This window comes from Nycticebus coucang, chromosome 10 (assembly GCF_027406575.1).
Source record: "Nycticebus coucang isolate mNycCou1 chromosome 10, mNycCou1.pri, whole genome shotgun sequence".
Taxonomy (NCBI): domain Eukaryota; kingdom Metazoa; phylum Chordata; class Mammalia; order Primates; family Lorisidae; genus Nycticebus; species Nycticebus coucang.
In genome coordinates, this window is record NC_069789.1 from 104525857 (window position 1) to 104543491 (window position 17635).

The 17635-nt window shown below is 50.6% G+C and overlaps 1 protein-coding gene across 3 annotated transcripts in view; it reads left to right on the forward strand.

Moving 5' to 3' along the window:
* SMG5 (SMG5 nonsense mediated mRNA decay factor) overlaps positions 1-17635 on the forward strand; it is a 35340-nt gene that overhangs the window by 14389 nt on the left and 3316 nt on the right. For 2 of the 3 annotated variants that reach the window (XM_053608303.1, XM_053608305.1), the window contains exons 7-18: positions 1286-1364; positions 3110-3235; positions 3313-3381; positions 4072-4280; positions 5247-5384; positions 5518-6117; positions 7602-7777; positions 8853-8928; positions 9816-9991; positions 10857-11015; positions 16752-16811; positions 17286-17445. In XM_053608303.1, the coding sequence (XP_053464278.1) occupies positions 1286-1364; positions 3110-3235; positions 3313-3381; positions 4072-4280; positions 5247-5384; positions 5518-6117; positions 7602-7777; positions 8853-8928; positions 9816-9991; positions 10857-11015; positions 16752-16811; positions 17286-17445 (2028 nt within the window). The remainder of the gene's footprint in view (positions 1-1285; positions 1365-3109; positions 3236-3312; positions 3382-4071; positions 4281-5246; positions 5385-5517; positions 6118-7601; positions 7778-8852; positions 8929-9815; positions 9992-10856; positions 11016-16751; positions 16812-17285; positions 17446-17635) is intronic. The other variant, XM_053608304.1, reaches the window with a different exon arrangement.

Genomic DNA, 17635 nt, shown 5'->3' on the forward strand with positions numbered 1-17635 from the left:
GGTTGTTTAGATGGTGGGTAGGTCATGTTCATGGCCCCAGCTCCTCCTTACCCTCGCTCTCTTATATACTTCACCTTGATTTCACATTCTTCCTGTGTAACACACTTAGAAGGGGGTAGAAGGGGAAGAGAAGTGGGAAAGTTTTGAACTAAGAGGGATGGAAGCAGAAGAGAAGGAAGAGAGAAAGTGGCTTCCTCTCCTTGAACCCTCTGTAGGAAGAGGAGCTTTCATACTTTAGTTGAAAGGAGGTGAATACAGAAAAAGTTGAGAAGGGGTAAGACTCCTTTACGGGGGCTCAATGCCTGTAGCTCAGCAGTTAGGGCGCCAGCCACATACACCAGAGCTGGTGGGTTCGAATCTAGCCTGGGCCTGCCAAACAACAGTGACAACTCCAGACAAAAAATAGTGGGGCATTGTGGCGGGTACCTGTAGTCCCAGCTACTTGGGAGGCTGAGGCAAGAGAATTGCTTAAGCTTAAGAGTTTAAGGTTGCTGTGAGCTGTGACACCACGGCATTGTACTGAGGGTGACAAAATGAGACTGTTGGCTCCGTGCCTGTAGCTCAAGCGGCTAAGGCACTAGCCACATACACCAGAGCTGGCCAGGCCTGCCAAACAACAATGACAACTACAACCAAAAAATAGCTGAGCGTTGTGGCAGGTGCCTGTAGTTCCAACTACTTGAGAGGGTGAGGCAAGAGAATCGCTTAAGCCCAGGAGTTGGAGGTTGCTGTGAGCTGTGATGTCACGGCACTCCACCCAGGGCAACAGCTTGAGACTCTATCGCAATAAAAAAAAAAAACAACCTCCTTGTTGTTTTGGGGGGAGTGGTAGTGGTGGGATTGGATGTTGAAGAAGGAACCCTCAGAGATAGGAGACTGAGTGGGATGGAAGAGAAGGCGCCACATAGTTCTTTGAACCTTGGAAGAGCCACAAGGGTGGCACCCCATCCATGTAGGAAACCCCTGGTAGACCAAGCAGGCACAAGCTGATGGGAAGTAAGAAGCATTTGCCAGCAAATGTTCTTAAATACTATAAAGACCTCTAAAGCAGTGGTTCTCAACCTTCCTAATGTCCTGGCCCTTTAATACAGTTCCTATGGGTTGTGACCCACAGGTTGAGAACTACTGTTCTAAAGGAACAAGACTAAACAGCTCATTGCCTGAGATGCCAGTGTCACCTGCAGACCCAGTGTTCTCCCCACAAGTTTCCTGATCTTAGCATTGATTATGCCTGGCAGCTTTCAATGAGTGTTGTGGCTTCAGACTGGGTTCTCTTTCTCTCTAGGAATGCCCTTCAACCAGCTGGGCACCCTGGCAGGCAGCAAGTACTATAATGTGGAAGCCATGTATTGCTATCTGCGCTGGTGAGTATTTGCCTGCTCTTTCCCCAGGCCTGGTTTTGTGCCCATATCATTCCTATTTTTCTTTTCTTGTCTTTTCTTTTGTCCTTCTCCAGCTCTTGGCTGAAATTGATAGGAGAATGCTAAGACTAAGGGTTCCCTCCATTCGGGTACCTTGGCACAGTTTGCTGCTTTTCAAAATAGCCACTTGGGTTTGTAAGCACTTGGGCAGCTAAAATAGCTACTCGGTATCTTATGCAATATATAGATTTCTGTCTTCCTGAAGAAGGAAATAAATATGATATAGTTGGTAAAATGTTACCAAACTGGCCCTCTGACAAGGACTTCAGAATTCTAAGCTAAGGACTTTAGAATTCTAAGCTTTGTTGTTGTTGTTGTTTTTGAGGCAGAGTCTCACTATGTCATCCTCAGTAGAGTTTCATGGCATCACAGCTCACAGCAACCTGAAACTCTTGGGCTTAAGTGATTCTCTTGCCTTACCCTCTCACGTAGCTGGGACTATAGGAACCCATCACAACACCCAGCTATTTTTGGAGACAGGGTTTCCCTCTGGCTCAGGCTGGTCTTTTTTTTTTTTTTTTGGAGAGTCTTGAGCTGTTGCCCTGGGTGGAGTACCGTGGTGTCACAGCTCACAGGAACTTTAAACTCTTGAGCTCAGGTGATTCTCTTGCCTCAGCTTCCCAAGTAGCTGGTACTACAGGCACCCACCACATCGCCCAGCTATTTTATTTATTTATTTATTTTTGGTTGTAGTTGTCATTGTTTGGTAGGCCTCGGCAGGATTTGAACCCACCAGCTCTGGTGTATGTGGCTGGCGCCCTAGCCGCTGAGCTACAGGCGCCAAGCCTCAGCAAATGTTCCTTTTTTTTTGAGATAGTCTCACTGTGTCAACCTGGGTAGAGTGCCATGGTGTCACAGCTCCCAGCAACCTCCAACTCTTGGGCTTAAGCGATTCTCTTTCCTCAGCCTCCCAAGTAGCTGGGACTACAGGTGCCCACCACAATGCCTGGCTATTTTTTTTGTTTTGTTTGTTTTTGCTTGTAGTTGTCACTGTTGTTTTGGCAGGCCCAGGCTGGATTTGAACCCGCTAGCTCCGGTGCATGTGGCTGGCACCCTAGCCACTGAGCTATAGGCTCTGAGCCAGCAAATGTTCTTTTTTTTTTTTTTTTTTTTGTAGAGACAGAGTCTCACCGTACCGCCCTCAGGTAGAGTGTCGTGGCATCACACGGCTCACAGCAACCTCTAACTGTTGGGCTTACGCGATTCTCTTGCCTCGGCCTCCCGAGCAGCTGGGACTACAGGCGCCTGCCACAACACCCGGCTATTTTTTTGTTGCAGTTTGGCAGGGGCTGGGTTTGAACACGCCACCCTCGGGATGTGGGGTACTCACTGAACCACAGGTGCCGCCCTAGCAAATGTTCTTAAATACTATTATATACTGCTCTGTGCTTAAAGAAAGATGGATAATGAAGTTAAGGTTCTAATATAAAGTGGAATTGATTATCTCCTTTTTAGATAGAGGAGAGAAGGTATCTTTACTCTGACTAATCTGAAAGTTGTGTGTGTATTTTATCAGGAAAGAATGCTCAGGAGTCTTTGACCCTGAATGTACATATGAAAGGTGAGGTGGGGGCGGCCTGTGGTTACTTCACTAGTAACATGTTCTTAAAGCCTCCACAGAGGGACATTTCCTGTCTCCCCCTCTCTCCTTGCCAAGACTCAATAGCTCACCTCTGTGTCTCCTTCAGCATCCAGTCAGAAGTGTCCTTTGAGGGGGCCTATGGGAACCTCAAGCGCCTGTATGACAAGGCAGCCAAAATGTACCATCAGCTAAAGAAGTGTGAGACTCGGAAACTCTCTCCCAGCAAAAAGCGGTGAGTGGGGCCTGTGGGTGGGAGGGGGCATCTTTCTCAGCTGGCACAGTAAGACCATAGGGCTCCTTTTATTTCAGATGTAAAGACATTAAAAGGTTGCTGGTGAATTTTATGTATCTGCAAAGCCTCCTGCAGCCCAAAAGCAGGTGAGTGGAAGCCTACAGGCATGGTCTCTGAACCCCAGCCATGATGGCCCCTTTGCTACCTTGAAGGGAGTGGACTACTGAGTTCTGTGTCATTTTGAAATTCTCCAGCCAGTTGCTGGAGAACTTCAGTGGCATCCCCTAGGTCTACCCATGGTTCTCGGCCCATCCGCCTCTAGCAGAACAAAGTGGGTGCTTAGGTGGCACCCATAGCTTGGTGGGTAGGGCACCAGTCACATACGCTGAGGTTGGCAGGTTTCAAACTGGCCCAGGCCAGCTAAAACAACAAGGACAACTGCAACAACAATAAAAAAAAATAGCCGGGCATTGTGGCAGGTGCCTGTAGTCCCAGCTACTTGGGAGGCTGAGGCAAGAGAATCGCTTAAGCCCAAGAGTTTGAGGTTGCTGTTAGCTGTGATGCTACGGCACTCTACTGAGGGTGACATAGTGAGACTCTGTCTCAAAAAAAAAAAAAAGAAAAAGTAGTTGCTTAAGAGATGTGGAAGAGGAGGTGCCTGGGCAACCTCCCCACATGTTTCCCTGTTTTATCTGCGGTGGGGTCAGTCCCACTCTGCCCTCCCTTGCTGCTCTCTGAGGATCCCTGCAGGATCCCATAGTTCTTTCTCCAATCCTGTGTCTCCACCCCCTCAAGCCCCCACCACTGACCTTCCCTGTACTCTTGCCCCTCCACAGCTCTGTGGACTCAGAGCTCACCGCTCTTTGCCAGTCAGTCCTGGAGGACTTCAACCTCTGTCTCTTCTACCTGCCCTCCTCACCCAGCCTCAGCCTGGCCAGTGAGGAGGAGGAGGAGTGTGAGAGTGGCTATGCTTTCCTCCCGGACCTTCTCATCTTCCAGATGGTCATCATCTGCCTTATGGGTGTGCACAGCTTGAAGAGAGCAGGTACCTCCCCCACACCCCTCTCTTTTTCACTGGTTCTGGGAACCTCACTGCCCTTCTCTAAGGCTCTGTATTGATAAACTTCCTCCTCCAGACAGTCCCTTCACTCCTTGTGTCATTGCTTGGCTCTGGGAGTAAGGGCCAGGGACCCTGCCTTAGAGTGCTCCTGGTGAAGGGGCACTAGCCACAGTGTATTCCACTCCCCTTCCTCCTTCACCTTGCCTACAAACTTGCATACCTCCAGCCAGGACCCAGGCAGAGAGCAGAGGCAGGATACTTAGCCACGATCCAGACAATTCAGACCTTGCTGTTGGGAGCACTTAGGCTGTTCTGGAAACGTTTCTGGCTTCAGGGTATGAGGAGCAAGACTGGAAGGGAGGGAGGTAGGAGCAGGGCTGGTGTGAAGACACAAGTGTGGGAAGGAGCCTCAAAGCAGGGAGACTCAGACGGGACAAAAGGATCTGCTCACAGGAGGGAGCACATGTGAGTTGGTATGTTTATTTTTGTTTTGTTTTTGAGACAGTCTCACTTGGTCACCCCTGGTAGAGTGCCGTGGCATCTTAGCTCACAGCAACTTCAAACTTTGGGAATTAAGTGATCCTCTTGCCTCAGCCTCCCAAGTAGCTGGGGCTACAGGTGCCTGCCACAACACCCGGCTATTTTTTAGAGATGGGGTTTTACTCTGGCTCAGGCTGGTCTCGAGCCCGTGAGCTCAGACAATCTACCCACCTCTGCCTCCCAAGTGCTGGGATTACAGGCCTGAACTACTGCACCCAGCCATGTTGTAGCTTACAGGAGGAATAACAGAGCAGAGACCTAGGACATTTACTAGTAATTTTTACTTTAGAAGAAGCTTTGAGGGGTAGTCTGATCCCTAGAAGAATTGCGAACAGGTGAGCTGGGTTGGACTTGATGGCACCCACTTATCTTCTGGCCCTGGGCCCTAATGTCTGGCTTCCCTGGCTTCAGGGTCCAAGCAGTACAGTGCAGCCATTGCTTTTACCCTGGCCCTCTTCTCTCACCTCGTCAATCATGTCAACATCCGGCTGCAGGCTGAACTGGAAGAGGGGGAGAATGCTGTCCCTGCATTCCAGAGTGATGGCACAGGTGGGAGAATGGGGAGGTTATGACTGGGAAGGTTGGTGTGGGGCACGGGAAACAATGAGGGGAACACAGATGTGGGGGAGATGGTGTTGGAGAGCTTGTTTCAGCCTTGAGGTCCCTAACCTTCTTTCCATAGATGAACCAGAGCCCAAAGAACCTCTGGAGAAAGAGGAGGAGCCAGACTCCGAGCCTCCTCCCGTAGCACCCCAGGCAAGCGAGGGCAGAAAGAGCCGCAAGTTCTCCCGTCTCTCCTGCCTCCGCCGCCGCCGACACCCACCCAAAGCTGGTGATGACAGTGACCTGAGTGAAGGTTTTGAGTCAGACTCTAGCCATGACTCAGCCCGGGCCAGTGAGGGCTCAGACAGTGGCTCTGATAAGAGTCTTGAAGGTGGGGGAACAGCCTTTGATGCTGAGACAGACTCAGAAATGAACAGCCAGGAGTCTCGATCAGATCTGGAAGATATGGAGGAAGAGGAGGGGACACGGTCCCCAGCTCTGGACCCCCCTCGGGCCAGAGCAGAGGCTCCCGATTCCCTCAATGGCCCACTGGGCTCTAGTGAGGCTAGCATTGCCAGCAACCTACAAGCCATGTCCACCCAGATGTTCCAGACCAAGCGCTGTTTTCGACTGGCCCCCACCTTCAGCAACCTGCTCCTCCAGCCCACCACTGAAGCTCACACCCTGGTTGGCCGGAGGCCCTGTGTCAATGGGGATATAGACAAGCCTTCAGAGCCAGGTATTTGGACCTTTTCGTCATCTTGCTCTGCCCACACCTCCATGCTGTGGACGCTTACCTGAGAGGTAGCCTTTCTCCCCATGTGAGTGGCCTCTCTTCACGGCCCTTGCTACCCTGCTGGACCCTCTGCTGTAGTGTAGCTCATGAGTTTTTTTCCTGGTGATCCTCTCTCCTCACTTCCTTATGCCCAGCTCCCAGTGCATTTCTTGATTTTATTCCTTTCCCACTCCACCCTGCCTTGTGGGTTTGAGGCTTTCCTCCCTACACAATTGCAGCTGTAGGTTTCTCCCCTGGTGCCACCCTAGATCCCTCCAGGGTTCCTAGAAGCTAGAACAACCATCACTTACCAAGGCTGGCGAGTGAGATTTCTCCCCTCCTCCCTGCAAAGGAAGGGCCTTCAGCATCAGTAACCATTTGTCCAGCCTACTCTTTGCTAAGTACAAGTCTATGTTATTCTAAGTATTATTTAACTTTTGTGGCAACCTTATGGTACAAGAGTTATTATATATTACTTTAAATGCTGATTTTTACCTCTAATTTTTTTTTGTTGTTGTTTGTTGTTTTTGGTGAGACAGAGTCTTGCTCTGTTGCCCGGGCTGGAGTGCAGTGGTACTGTTACAGATCAATGCAGCCTCCAATGCCCAGGCTCCAGCGGTCCTCCTGCTTCAGCCTCTTCACTTATTGAGACTACATGCATGTGCCACCATGCCTGGCTAATTTTTAATTTTTTTGTAGAGACTGGTCTTGCTGTGCTGCCCAGTTTGGTCTCAAACTCCTGGGTTCAAGTGATCTACCACCTCAGTTTCCTGGAATGCTGGGATTGCAGGCATGAGCCGTGTACCCAGCCCCTCCAGACTTGTGCGTGGTCAGCCTGTCTGGAACATAGTTTTCCTCCCTCACCCCAAGCCTGTCACTCAGCTAATTCTTACTTGCTCCCTAGACTTTACCTTAAATACTAACTTGGTCTAGGACCCCTTCAAAGCGAGGTTAGGCTTGGTTCCTGTGGGCTCTTGTGGCCCTCTGCAGCCTCTAGCCTTTCCCAATAAACTCTCAAGAGGTTTATTGCTTGATCTGTCTCTCCAGCTAGCCTGGGATCTTCCTGAGGGCAGGATAGAATGTGCTGTATCCCCAGTACCTGACCGAGTGCCTGGATTAGAAAGTAGAAGAGGTGGTTTTCTCCCTTTCCTTATAGCTCCTTCAGCCCTGCCTTCCATGCAGAGTAGGCATTTCAGGAATATTAGACTCACTTAGCTTGAGTCTGAAAACCGTATTTAGCAAGGCACTGGGCTCTTGGTTTAAAGGAAACCAGTTTGTGGGCCTGGAAAAGCTGAAAAAGGGTCTGTAAGTGATTTCCACCTCTTGCATATCAGAATTCCCCCCAGAATCCAAGTGAGGCAGGGGCACGATCCTCCCGCAGAGTGGAGGCCTATTGCACATGCCTGCCTGTGGTTTACCCCAGTAATTTCCTCTGCTCCCCTACCCAGCATCTGAGGAGGGCTCTGAGTCGGAAGGGAGCGAGTGCAGCACGCGCTCCTGTCGGAATGAGCGCAGTGTCCAGGAGAAGCTGCAGGTCCTGGCCGCCGAAGGCCTGCTTCCTGCTGTGAAAGTCTTCCTGGACTGGCTGCGGACCAACCCCGACCTCATCATTGTGTGTGCACAGGTGTGTTAGTCCCCTGTGGCCCTGTCAGGCCCCTGGGTGTTGGAGGAGGGGGTGCACTGGGGTGGGCCTGGGAGCCCCCTCAGGTGGTCTAATCAAGGCAAGAACTGTTGCCAGGCACCTGTCTGTGCTGGGTCCTTAAGGATTTCTCAGGAAGGGTTAGGCATGATCTTTGTCGTCAGAGAACCTGTGGCTAGGGACAGTGAGATAGCTGTTTATTCTGTTGTGTAGTCTCAGCGCAAGGCACAATACCTGCTATTATGAGTATTGCCAATGAAAGTGTGTGGTCAGGGCTCAACCTGGTAGGTAAATGCCAAGAAATTCAGAGAAGGGAGAGAGGATTGAGTAGAGGATGGTAACAGAGAGATGGGAACTTCTGACAAGGGGTAGGAAGGTGCTTTGGGCAGGGAGAGTCCTCCAACAGGACTGAGAGGTGTCAAGGCTGCCATGGAGGCTGGGAGGGGCCATGGAGCTTCCTCTCCACCCTCATGTCCAGAGTCGCAATCTTTAGCTTCTCGCTTCGGAAGTGTCTGTTCAGAGTTTTGGTGTCCAGTGCACACCTGCCCTGCTGCAGAAGACCCTCTTGCCTCTAGGTTGCCCTGTCCCTGGAGGCTGGGTGTGTGTTCTTTCTGATGATAGTAGCTCCCCAGGCCTCAGTCCCTGAGGTGTGGTCCAGGTGGACGTGCTGGGACAGGTCCCCAGAGAGGAGCGCAGTATGGGGATGGGGTGGGGCTGAAAGGAGAGGTTTCTGCTAGACACAGAGAAGCCACCTCCACCAGCACTCCAGCTTCCCCACTGCACGTCCCAGAAACCTTCCCTGTGGTCTCACTGCCCTCTCCTTCTGTGAAGCATTCAGTGTGCAGTTCAGCCGGCCTCTTTGGTCCCCATGTTCTTCCTCATGGGACCAGCCTTCCATTTTCTAGGTTTTCCATGACTTCTTTGTCCTCTTCTGTTAATTTTTTTTGTGAAATCCCTCCAGGACTCTGAATATAGCCCCAGCCCTCCTAGAGTGGTGCTTCTTTGCCCACTGACATCCTCTCACTGTCTGTGGCTAAAGACCTCTCCCCTCTCTCCCCAGAGCTCTCAAAGTCTGTGGAACCGCCTGTCTGTGTTGCTGAATCTGTTGCCAGCTGCGGGTGAACTCCAGGAGTCTGGTGAGTGGCCCTTGGCACTGCCCTCCCATTCTTGTCCCCAGCGGCCCCACTAAGCCCCACTAAGCTCACCTCCTTCCTGGTAACCTGGCCCTTGGGGTAAGGAGGTTAATGGGACTTGCTGCTCACCTTCCCAGCACACACAGGCATTGTGTGGGGTAGGCAGCCTGGTCTGCGAAGGAGTAGGTTCCCTGGGGAAAGTAGCATGAGAGGTGTCCAGGCCTGCACTACTGTTGCACTGATGCTTATGGTCACTGAGAATTGACTTTGATTTCCTGACCGCCTCCATCTGGCTCCTCCTTTCTGACCACCTTCCAGATAGAACCTGTTCTTGCCTCTTGAGACTCATGAAGGACTGTTTGCCCCCCCACCCCCTTGTTTCTAGCCCAGTGTTATTGTTCCTGTTAGGGAGCCCTGCCATTCTGAGCTACCTGTGTTCTTCCACCTGCTGCCCCATCCTAGAGCTCCTCCTCACTGGCTGTTCTTTTTTTTCTTTGAGACAGTGTCTAAGCTGTCACCCTCGGTAGAGTGCTGTGGCGTCACAGCTCACGTAACCTCAAACTCTTGGGCTTAAGCGATTCTTTTGCCTCAGCCTTCCAAGTAGCTGGGCCTATAGGCGCCCGGCTATTTGTTGTTGTTGTTGTCGTCGTTTTAGCTGGCCCAGGTTGGGTTCGAACCCGCCAGCCTTGGTATATGTGGCTGGCGCCCTACCTACTGAGCTACAAGAGCCCTCACTGGCTCTTCTGTATCTGTCTCTCGCTTCTTCCTTCCCTCTATCTATCCCTTATTTCTGTCTCCTTAGCCTGGTAATTTCCAGAGAGAAGGGCTGTGTGCCTTTGACTGGGACCTCCCACAGGGTAGATGATCTGATGTGTCCTTTTTCTGCCTAGGCCTGACACTGTGTCCTGAAGTCCAGGGTCTTCTTGAAGGCTGTGAACTGCCTGATCCCCCCTCGAGCCTGCTGCTCCCAGAGGACACTGCGCTTCGTAACCTGCCCCCACTCCGAGCTGCTCACCAACAGTTCAACTTTGATGTGGATCGGCCTCTGCTCAGTGCGCTGGAGGAGGTGAGGTGTCATTTCTCATGCCATGGCTCTGTTGGTTAGAAAAGCAGGGGCCCTGGGCTCGGGAGGGAGGAGTGAGGTGCCCCCTTCACCAGACAGTAATGTGTCCTTGGGGCTGCAGGCCTGCATCCCTCTTTATTCAAGGAGCCATTTTAGCTTGCCTTCCTTGCCTTGGCAGAATGTCCTTCCAAAGGTCTGTTTGGGTAGTTTCTGCTCAGTAGAGGACAGAGCAAGTTAGCTATTAAGGTTTTGGGGCCTCTACCAGTCTCTTTCCTAACTCTGGGTCCAGCCTCATCTGAGGTGAATATCAAACAGTCAGGAAGTTTGTGGGAGTGCTGCCTGCTTGGTCCAGCAGCTTTACCCTTGAATCCATGTCACCACGTTGGGTCCCTTGGGGCAGCAGGAAGACACCAAGTTGGCTGCCCAGTCCCTTCCCCAGACACATGCCCTGCTGTTCCCTCTCCTGCCAGAATAGCTTAGCTAGAGTCTGTCTTATAATTTAGGGTTCTAGATAATATTTTTATTTGAGGGGAAAGAATGGTTTTGCTGACCGCAAAAAATACATTGGGAAGTGTCAGTCTAGTTTAGTCTCCTTTTTTACACAAGAGGAGTTGAGACTTAGAGGAGAGAGCTAGTAGTTAGAGCCTTGGTCCCTGCACTTCTAGCCTGATGCCCTTTCCCCTTCTTCTTAGTTGGACACCTGATTCTGGGGCTCAGGGGTCCTCTTTCCCACCCACAGACACTTCTCAAGGAGCTTTTATTGCCAAGGTGGCTGGGCCAGCATGGAGAAGGGAGGAGGGAGTCCATCCTGGGGGCAGTCTGGGCCAAGAGGTCCCTGCTCAGCCAGGCGGGCTCCTGTCTCCCGCAGTCAGTGGTGCGCGTCTGCTGCATTCGCAGCTCTGGTCACTTTGTCGCCCGCCTACAAGGCAGCATCCTGCAGTTCAACGCAGAAGTCGGCATCTTCGTCAGCATTGCCCAGGCTGAGCAGGAGGGCCTGCTGCAGCAGGCCCAGGCACAGTTCCGCATGGTGAGTCCAGCCGTCCTCGCTGTCATGTCTGCTCCCACTAAGGACCCAGGGGAACAGGCTCGGCACATTGGTGGTCATTACCTGAAGAATGCAGTGACGGGTTAAGGAAACTGAGGCAGGGCTTCCTGAAAGGGGGCTGAGGGATAGAGCTGACAGCCAGGGAGTGAGAGATTCTGGAGTGCCTGTGTGACCTGTATCCAGACTGACTTGGGGTTGATGGCCCTCTATGTCACCTCCTCCTCTGTGAACTGAGTAGGTCACTTACTTAACCTTACTCAGCCAGTTTCCTTATTGGTTATATGGGGGAAAAATAGAATCAGCCTCATAGGGTTTTGTGAAGGTGAAAAGGCAGTGCACATAAAGTACCTGCATGTTGTCTAGGGAGCGTGTGTGTATATACGTGTGGCAGACTCCCTCTCCCTCCCTTTGGATACAGGCTGGAGCCTGGGAGGGAGAGGGGGGCCCTGGGCATCAGGCACTGTGTGGGAACCACCCAACCCAGACATGACCCCTTCCTACAGGGACCCAAATAGTAGGAAGTGCCCTGTGTCACCTCTTCCACTCAGTTCTTTCCACATGTTACCGAGAACCTGCTTTGTGCCAGACACATCAGTATTCTCCAGGCTGCAGCAGTGAACAAGGTGTCCTCTCCTGTGGGGCTAGTACATTGTGAGCAGCAGTCTGGTTTCCACAGTGGGGCGTTGTGCTCTCTGAGCTCAGTGGCACCAGTACATGTGGAGTGTTAGTGTCTGGCACGGACCTCAGCAAGCACAGAGCTGCTGCTTCATCCTAAGTCGACCCTTTCCCCAGCCCCAGGTGCCCACCACAAATAGCTGGGCATTGTGGTGGGCACCTGTAGTCCCAGCTACTTGGGAGGCTGAGGCAAGAAAATTGCTTGAGCCCCAGGTTGGCTGCCTCCCTGCCTCCCAAGTCCCCTTTTCAGCAGACATTCTGCTGACCTGGGAAGGGACATAGGATTTGCAGAAACTGCTTTTCTTATTATCTTAAAAACAAGCACATTTTATTAAAAACAAACCTTTTGTGTTAAAGCTTTATTGCTGTTCCACAGTGGAACCACAGGGAGATACAGGAATAACGGCAGGAAGTTGCACAGTTTCAAAACTGTTAAAGAGTTTTCACAGGTGCTTCCTGTGTCCTTGAAGCTCCTGATGACCCCCCCCCTCCAACCCCCTACCCCCGAGCAGCTGCAAGCCTTTTAGGTGGTGGACACAGGCTGTATGTCCCACAGATTACACCCCACCAAGGGCTTACCCCCAGCAACAGGAGCACTGTTTTTACACCTTCCCCTGTCTTTTACAAGAGCTTTCTGCGTGCAAAGCCTGTTTTACATGTGACATGTCATTTAGCCCTTGAAGCAGGCTTTAAGGTAGATGATTGCACCTGATTTTATGGATGAGAAGATGTGGAAAGACAAAGGTATGTAACCAAGGTCAGAAAGGTATAGTCAATGGTGCAGCCAGGGCTCTGGGGGTAGATGGGCCTGAGTTTTTGTCCTGGCCATCCTGTGCAGCTGAGGAGGCACAGCTTCTCTGAGGCCAGGTAGGCGCCCACAGCCGCAGACCACATTCCTGAGGCTCCGTGTCTCTGGCTTCCTGATAGGACCTCTGAGGAGCATGTGTGTGAACAGTTGGACTGGTTCTGGAGGGGACTTACTCAAGTGCCTCCAGACTCCTTACTCAGACATTGGCTTCGCAGTTACAATTTTAGCGTAAAAGTAAGACTCAGATGAGAAAACCGCTTTTGTTTGGGCTCTGGTCTACTTCCATTCCTCTCTTCCTCTGCTGATACTGCTCAAAGAGACACTACTGCCATTTTAGGCAAGACAACTCTTTGTTTCAAGACTGCAGGGATGAGGTTGCATATCTGTGGTGTAATTATCAAAACTAAGAAATTAGGCTTGGGTACAATACTATTAACTTTTTTTTTTTTTTTTTTTTGAGACAGAGTCTCACTGTTGTGTCAGGTAGATTACCGTGGTGTCATCATACCTCACAGCAACCTCAAACTCTTGGGCTTAACTGATTCTCTTTTTGTTTTTGTTTTTTTTCTTCCAGTTTTTGGCTGGAGCCAGGTTTGAACCCACCACCTCTGGTATATGGGGCCGGCACCCTACTCCTTGAGCCACAGGCACTGCCCTTAACTGATTCTCTTGCCTCAGCCTCCCAAGTAGCTGGGGCTACAGGCACCGCCACAACGCCCAGCTATGTTTTTGTTGCAGTTGTCGTTATTTAGCAGACCTGGGCTGGACTCAAACCCGCCAGCCTCGGTGTATGTGGCTGGTGCCCTACTTGCCCTACTCACTGAGCTACGGGTGCCGAGACTGCAGTTGTCATTGTTTAGCAGGCCTGGGCTGGGTTTGAACCTGTTAGCCAAGGTATATGTGACTGATGCTGTAACACTGTGCTACAGACGCCAAGCCAGTTTTTCTATTTTTAGTAGAGACAGGGTCTTGCTCTTGGCTGGTCTTAAACTCCTGAGGTCAGCCGGGCGCGGTGGCTTGCACCTATAATCTTAGCATTCTGGGAGGCCAAGATGGGTAGATTGCCTGAGCTCACAGGTGTGAGACCAGCCTGTCAGTACAAGACTTCGTCTCTAAAAATAGCTGGGCATTGTGGTGGGCACCTGTAGTCCCAGCTACTTGGGAGGCTGAGGCAAGAAAATTGCTTGAGCCCAAGAATTTGAAGTTGCTGTGAGTTATGATGCTATGGCACTCTACCAAGGGTGGCAAAGATAGACTCTGTCTCAAAAAAAGAAAAAAACTCCTGAGCTCAATTGATCGATCTACCCACCTCGGGCTCCCATAGTGCTAGGATTACAGGTATAAGCTACCACACTCAGCCACTGTTTATTCAGTATTGACTTTATTAACATTTTACTAGTTTTCCCACTAATGTCTTTTGTGATCTTACCCAGGAAGCCACATTACATTTGGTTTATTGGGTTTTTTAATTTTCTTTCTTTTGAGACATAGTCTCATTTTGTTGCCCTGGGTAGAGTCCTGTGGTGGCATAACTCAGAGCAACCTCAAGCTTCTGGGCTCAAAAGATCCTCCTGCCTCAGCCTCCCAAGTAGCTGCGACTACAGTTTCCCACCACAATGCCTGGCTGTTTTGTTAGAGATGGGGTCTTGCCCTTGCTCAGGCTGGTCTCAAATTCATGAACTCAAGCAATCTACCCATCTCAGCCTCCCAGAATGCTAGGATTACAGGCATGAGCCACCTTGCTGGACCTTTTTTTTTTTTTTTTCTAAGAGACAGGGTCTTACTCTTGCTCTTGGTCAGACTGGTTTGGAACTCCTGAGCAATCTTGACTTGCCTTAGCCTCCCACAGTACTAGGTTTTGTGTTTTTTGTTTTTTTTTTTTTTTTTGAGACAAACTCTCATTCTATCCCCCTGGGTAGAGTGCCCTGGTGTCATAGCTCACAGGAACCTCAAACTCCTAGGCTCAAATGATCTTCCTGCCTCAGCCTCCCAAGTAACTGGGCCTTCAGGCACCCCCAGCACGGCTAATTTTTCTGTTTTTAGTAGAGAAGAGTCTTGCTCTTACTCAGGCTGGTCTCAAATTCCTGAGCTTCAGCAGTCTTCAGCCCCCCAGAGTGCTGGGATTACAGGCATCTTGCCCAGTCTACATTTGATTGTTAGGTGTTCTTAGTCTCCTCCCATCTTGGATAGTTCCTGGTTTTCCTGGTCTTTCATGACCTTGACACTTGTGGAGAATGCTCCTTAGTCCTTTTGTAGTTCTCTCCATTTGGGGCTGTCTGATATCATCTCATGATTAGAATAAGATTAGTATTTTTAAAGCACTACTCTGATGATGTCACTTTGTTCATCAAAGAGCTTTCAGTGGCTTCTCATATCTTAAAGGATAAAGACCCCATCCTTAACCTTTCAGACTATATTAAGAAATTTGGATTTCATCTAGAACACAGCAAAACAGTGAAAGGACTTTGTGGCAGGGTTATGATGGACATCAGGTGGTTTCTGAAAGATTGCCTTGGTTGTAGGAGAAGTGACACTGAGTTAGAGGCAGAGATAGGAGGAGGTTGTTGCAGTGGTCACGGAGGGGTGTGGGCGTGGACAGGTTTTGCAGTGGAGGTGGAAGGGAGTGAAGGGTTCACGTGCTACATGAAGGGCACTACTGACAGGACTGGGAAGCTGATCACTTCTGGGACAGAGAGAGAGGAAGGACTCAAAGCCAACCCTGAGCTTTCTTTTTCTTTTTCTTTTCTTTTTTTTTTTTTTTTGAGACAAAGTCTCAAGCTGTCACCCTGGGTAGAATGCCGTGGCATCATAGCTCACAGCAACCTCCCTCCTACTTGGGCTAAAGTGATCCTCTTCCCTCTGTTCTTTTGTGTGTGTGTGATATAAAAGCATTTTAAAACTTTATTATTAATACTCAGAACATTAGGAGTTTCCAGATTTTTTTCAGTAGCATTTGTAGTTTTTTTTTTTTTTAAAGAGACGAGTTTCACTTTGTTACCCTCTATAGAGTGCTGTTGCATCACAGCTCACAGCAACCTCTAGCTCTTGGGCTTAGGCAGTTCTCCTGCCTCAACCTCCTGAGTAGCTGGGACTACAGGTGCCCACCACAACACCTGGCTATTTTTTGTTGCAGTTTGTCCGGGGCTGGGTTTGAACCCACCACCCTTGGTATATGGGGCTGGCGTCCTACTCCCTGAGCCACAGGTGCTGCCCTTGCCTCAGTTTTTCTATTTTAAGTAGAGATGGGGGTCTTGCTTTTGCTCAGGCTGGTCTTGAACTCGTAAGCTCAAACAATCCACCCGCCTCAGCCTCTCATGGTGCTATGATTATAGGCGTGAGCCACCAAGCCAGCTCACCCATCCACCCCTCCCGTTTTTTTGTTTGTTTTTTTGCAGTTTTTGGCTGGGGCTGGGTTTGAACCCACCACTTTCTGCATATGGGGCCAGCACCCCACTCCTTTGAGCCACAGATGCCGCCCTTTTTTTTTTTCTTTTTTTTGAGACAGAGTCTCAGGCTATCCCTGGGAAGAGCCATGGCATCATAGCTGACAGCAACTTCAAACTCTTGGGTTCAAACAATCCTCTTGGTTCAGTTTTTCTATTTTTTGTTCTTTTTTTTTTTTTTTTTTTTTTTTTAGTAGAGATGGGTGGTCTTGCTTTTGTTCAGGTTGGTCTTGAACTCATGAGCTCAGGCAATCTATCCACCTCCAGAGTGCATGCCCTGCCCAACCCTGAGCTTTCTGATCAGTGCAGAGGGACTTACTTACTAAGCTAGGGAATGCTGTGGGAGGAGAAGTAGGTTCTGAGCAGATGATGCTGCTGAGTGGGTAGCTATATGGGTCTGGACTTGGTGGCCAGGTCTGGCTGGATCTGCAGATTTGGACGATGGTGGCAAGTAGGTGAGGGGAACAGGCAAGGGGGTGTCTGGGAGCTGCTGGGAAGGGCCAGCAGATGGGGAGGAGCAGGGCAGACAGCCTCAAGGCACAGCCAGCTGCTGCTTCCTCCTTCAGTGCCTAGAGCGGTGTGGCCTATAGTAGGCTGGTGACAGGCGTGGTTTAGAGCACAGCAGAGGGCATCTCTTCTGTCCTCTCTTCCCCCTTTTTAGCATGAGTCATAGAGAGTTGACTTTACACAAGGCCACATGTGTTTCAGACCCCAGGAGTTCCTCTTGGTCTTTTGACCCCTGGAGAGGGGATTGTACTCTCAGCACCTCACAAGCTGTGTTTTCTGTCACAGGCACAGGAGGAAGCTCGTCGGAACCGCCTAATGAGAGACATGGCCCAGTTACGACTTCAGGTAGAAAGGCAGGGCTAGCTTCTCTCCCTGCTCTTGGTCTAGTTCAAGGGTAGAGAACCTATAGCCTCGGGGCCACACAAGCCTTCTGGATACTTGAGTTTGGCTTTTTTACTAAATCCAGATTTCACAAACCCTTTTGATGAGCGGGACTCTAGCATTGCTTAAACCCCACTGGCAGCTCTTCCTGCCTCAGCTGCGGGCACCTGCTCTGTGCCCCTGTGCCTCTTGGCTTCTCCCAGGTCCTGCCCAGTTTACTTGTTCTTCCCTGAGCCATTTGTCCCCTTTGTGCCTTCACTTCTCTTTCTCTTTCCTTTTCTCTTTCCCTTAACCTTTATTTGTCTATTTTTCCCTCAAGACCACTGGCAGAAAGGGTTCCCTGTCCCCCTTAGCAATAGGAAGGGCCACATGAGCACCCCTCTGCCCCCACCCAGGCTGCAGGCCCCACACAGTCCCACCTCTGCCTTCTCTCCTTAGCTGGAGGTCTCTCAGCTGGAGGGCAGCCTGCAGCAGCCCAAGGCCCAGTCAGCTATGTCTCCCTACCTCGTCCCCGACACCCAGGCCCTCTGCTACCACCTCCCTGTCATCCGCCAGCTGGCCACTAGTGGACGTTTCATTGTCATCATCCCAAGGACAGGTAAGCATGTTGGGAGGGGAAGGGAGACAGAAAAAGTGTGACTAAAAGAGCCTCTGGGCTTGGGATTAAGAGACCCTCATTTGAGGTCCAGTTTATATGCAGAGACCTTAGTCAGAACCCACTACCTCTCTGAAGCTGCCCTCCTGCTGTTCAGAGGGTGTAGCAGTCTGGTGTGCCTCACAAGACAGTG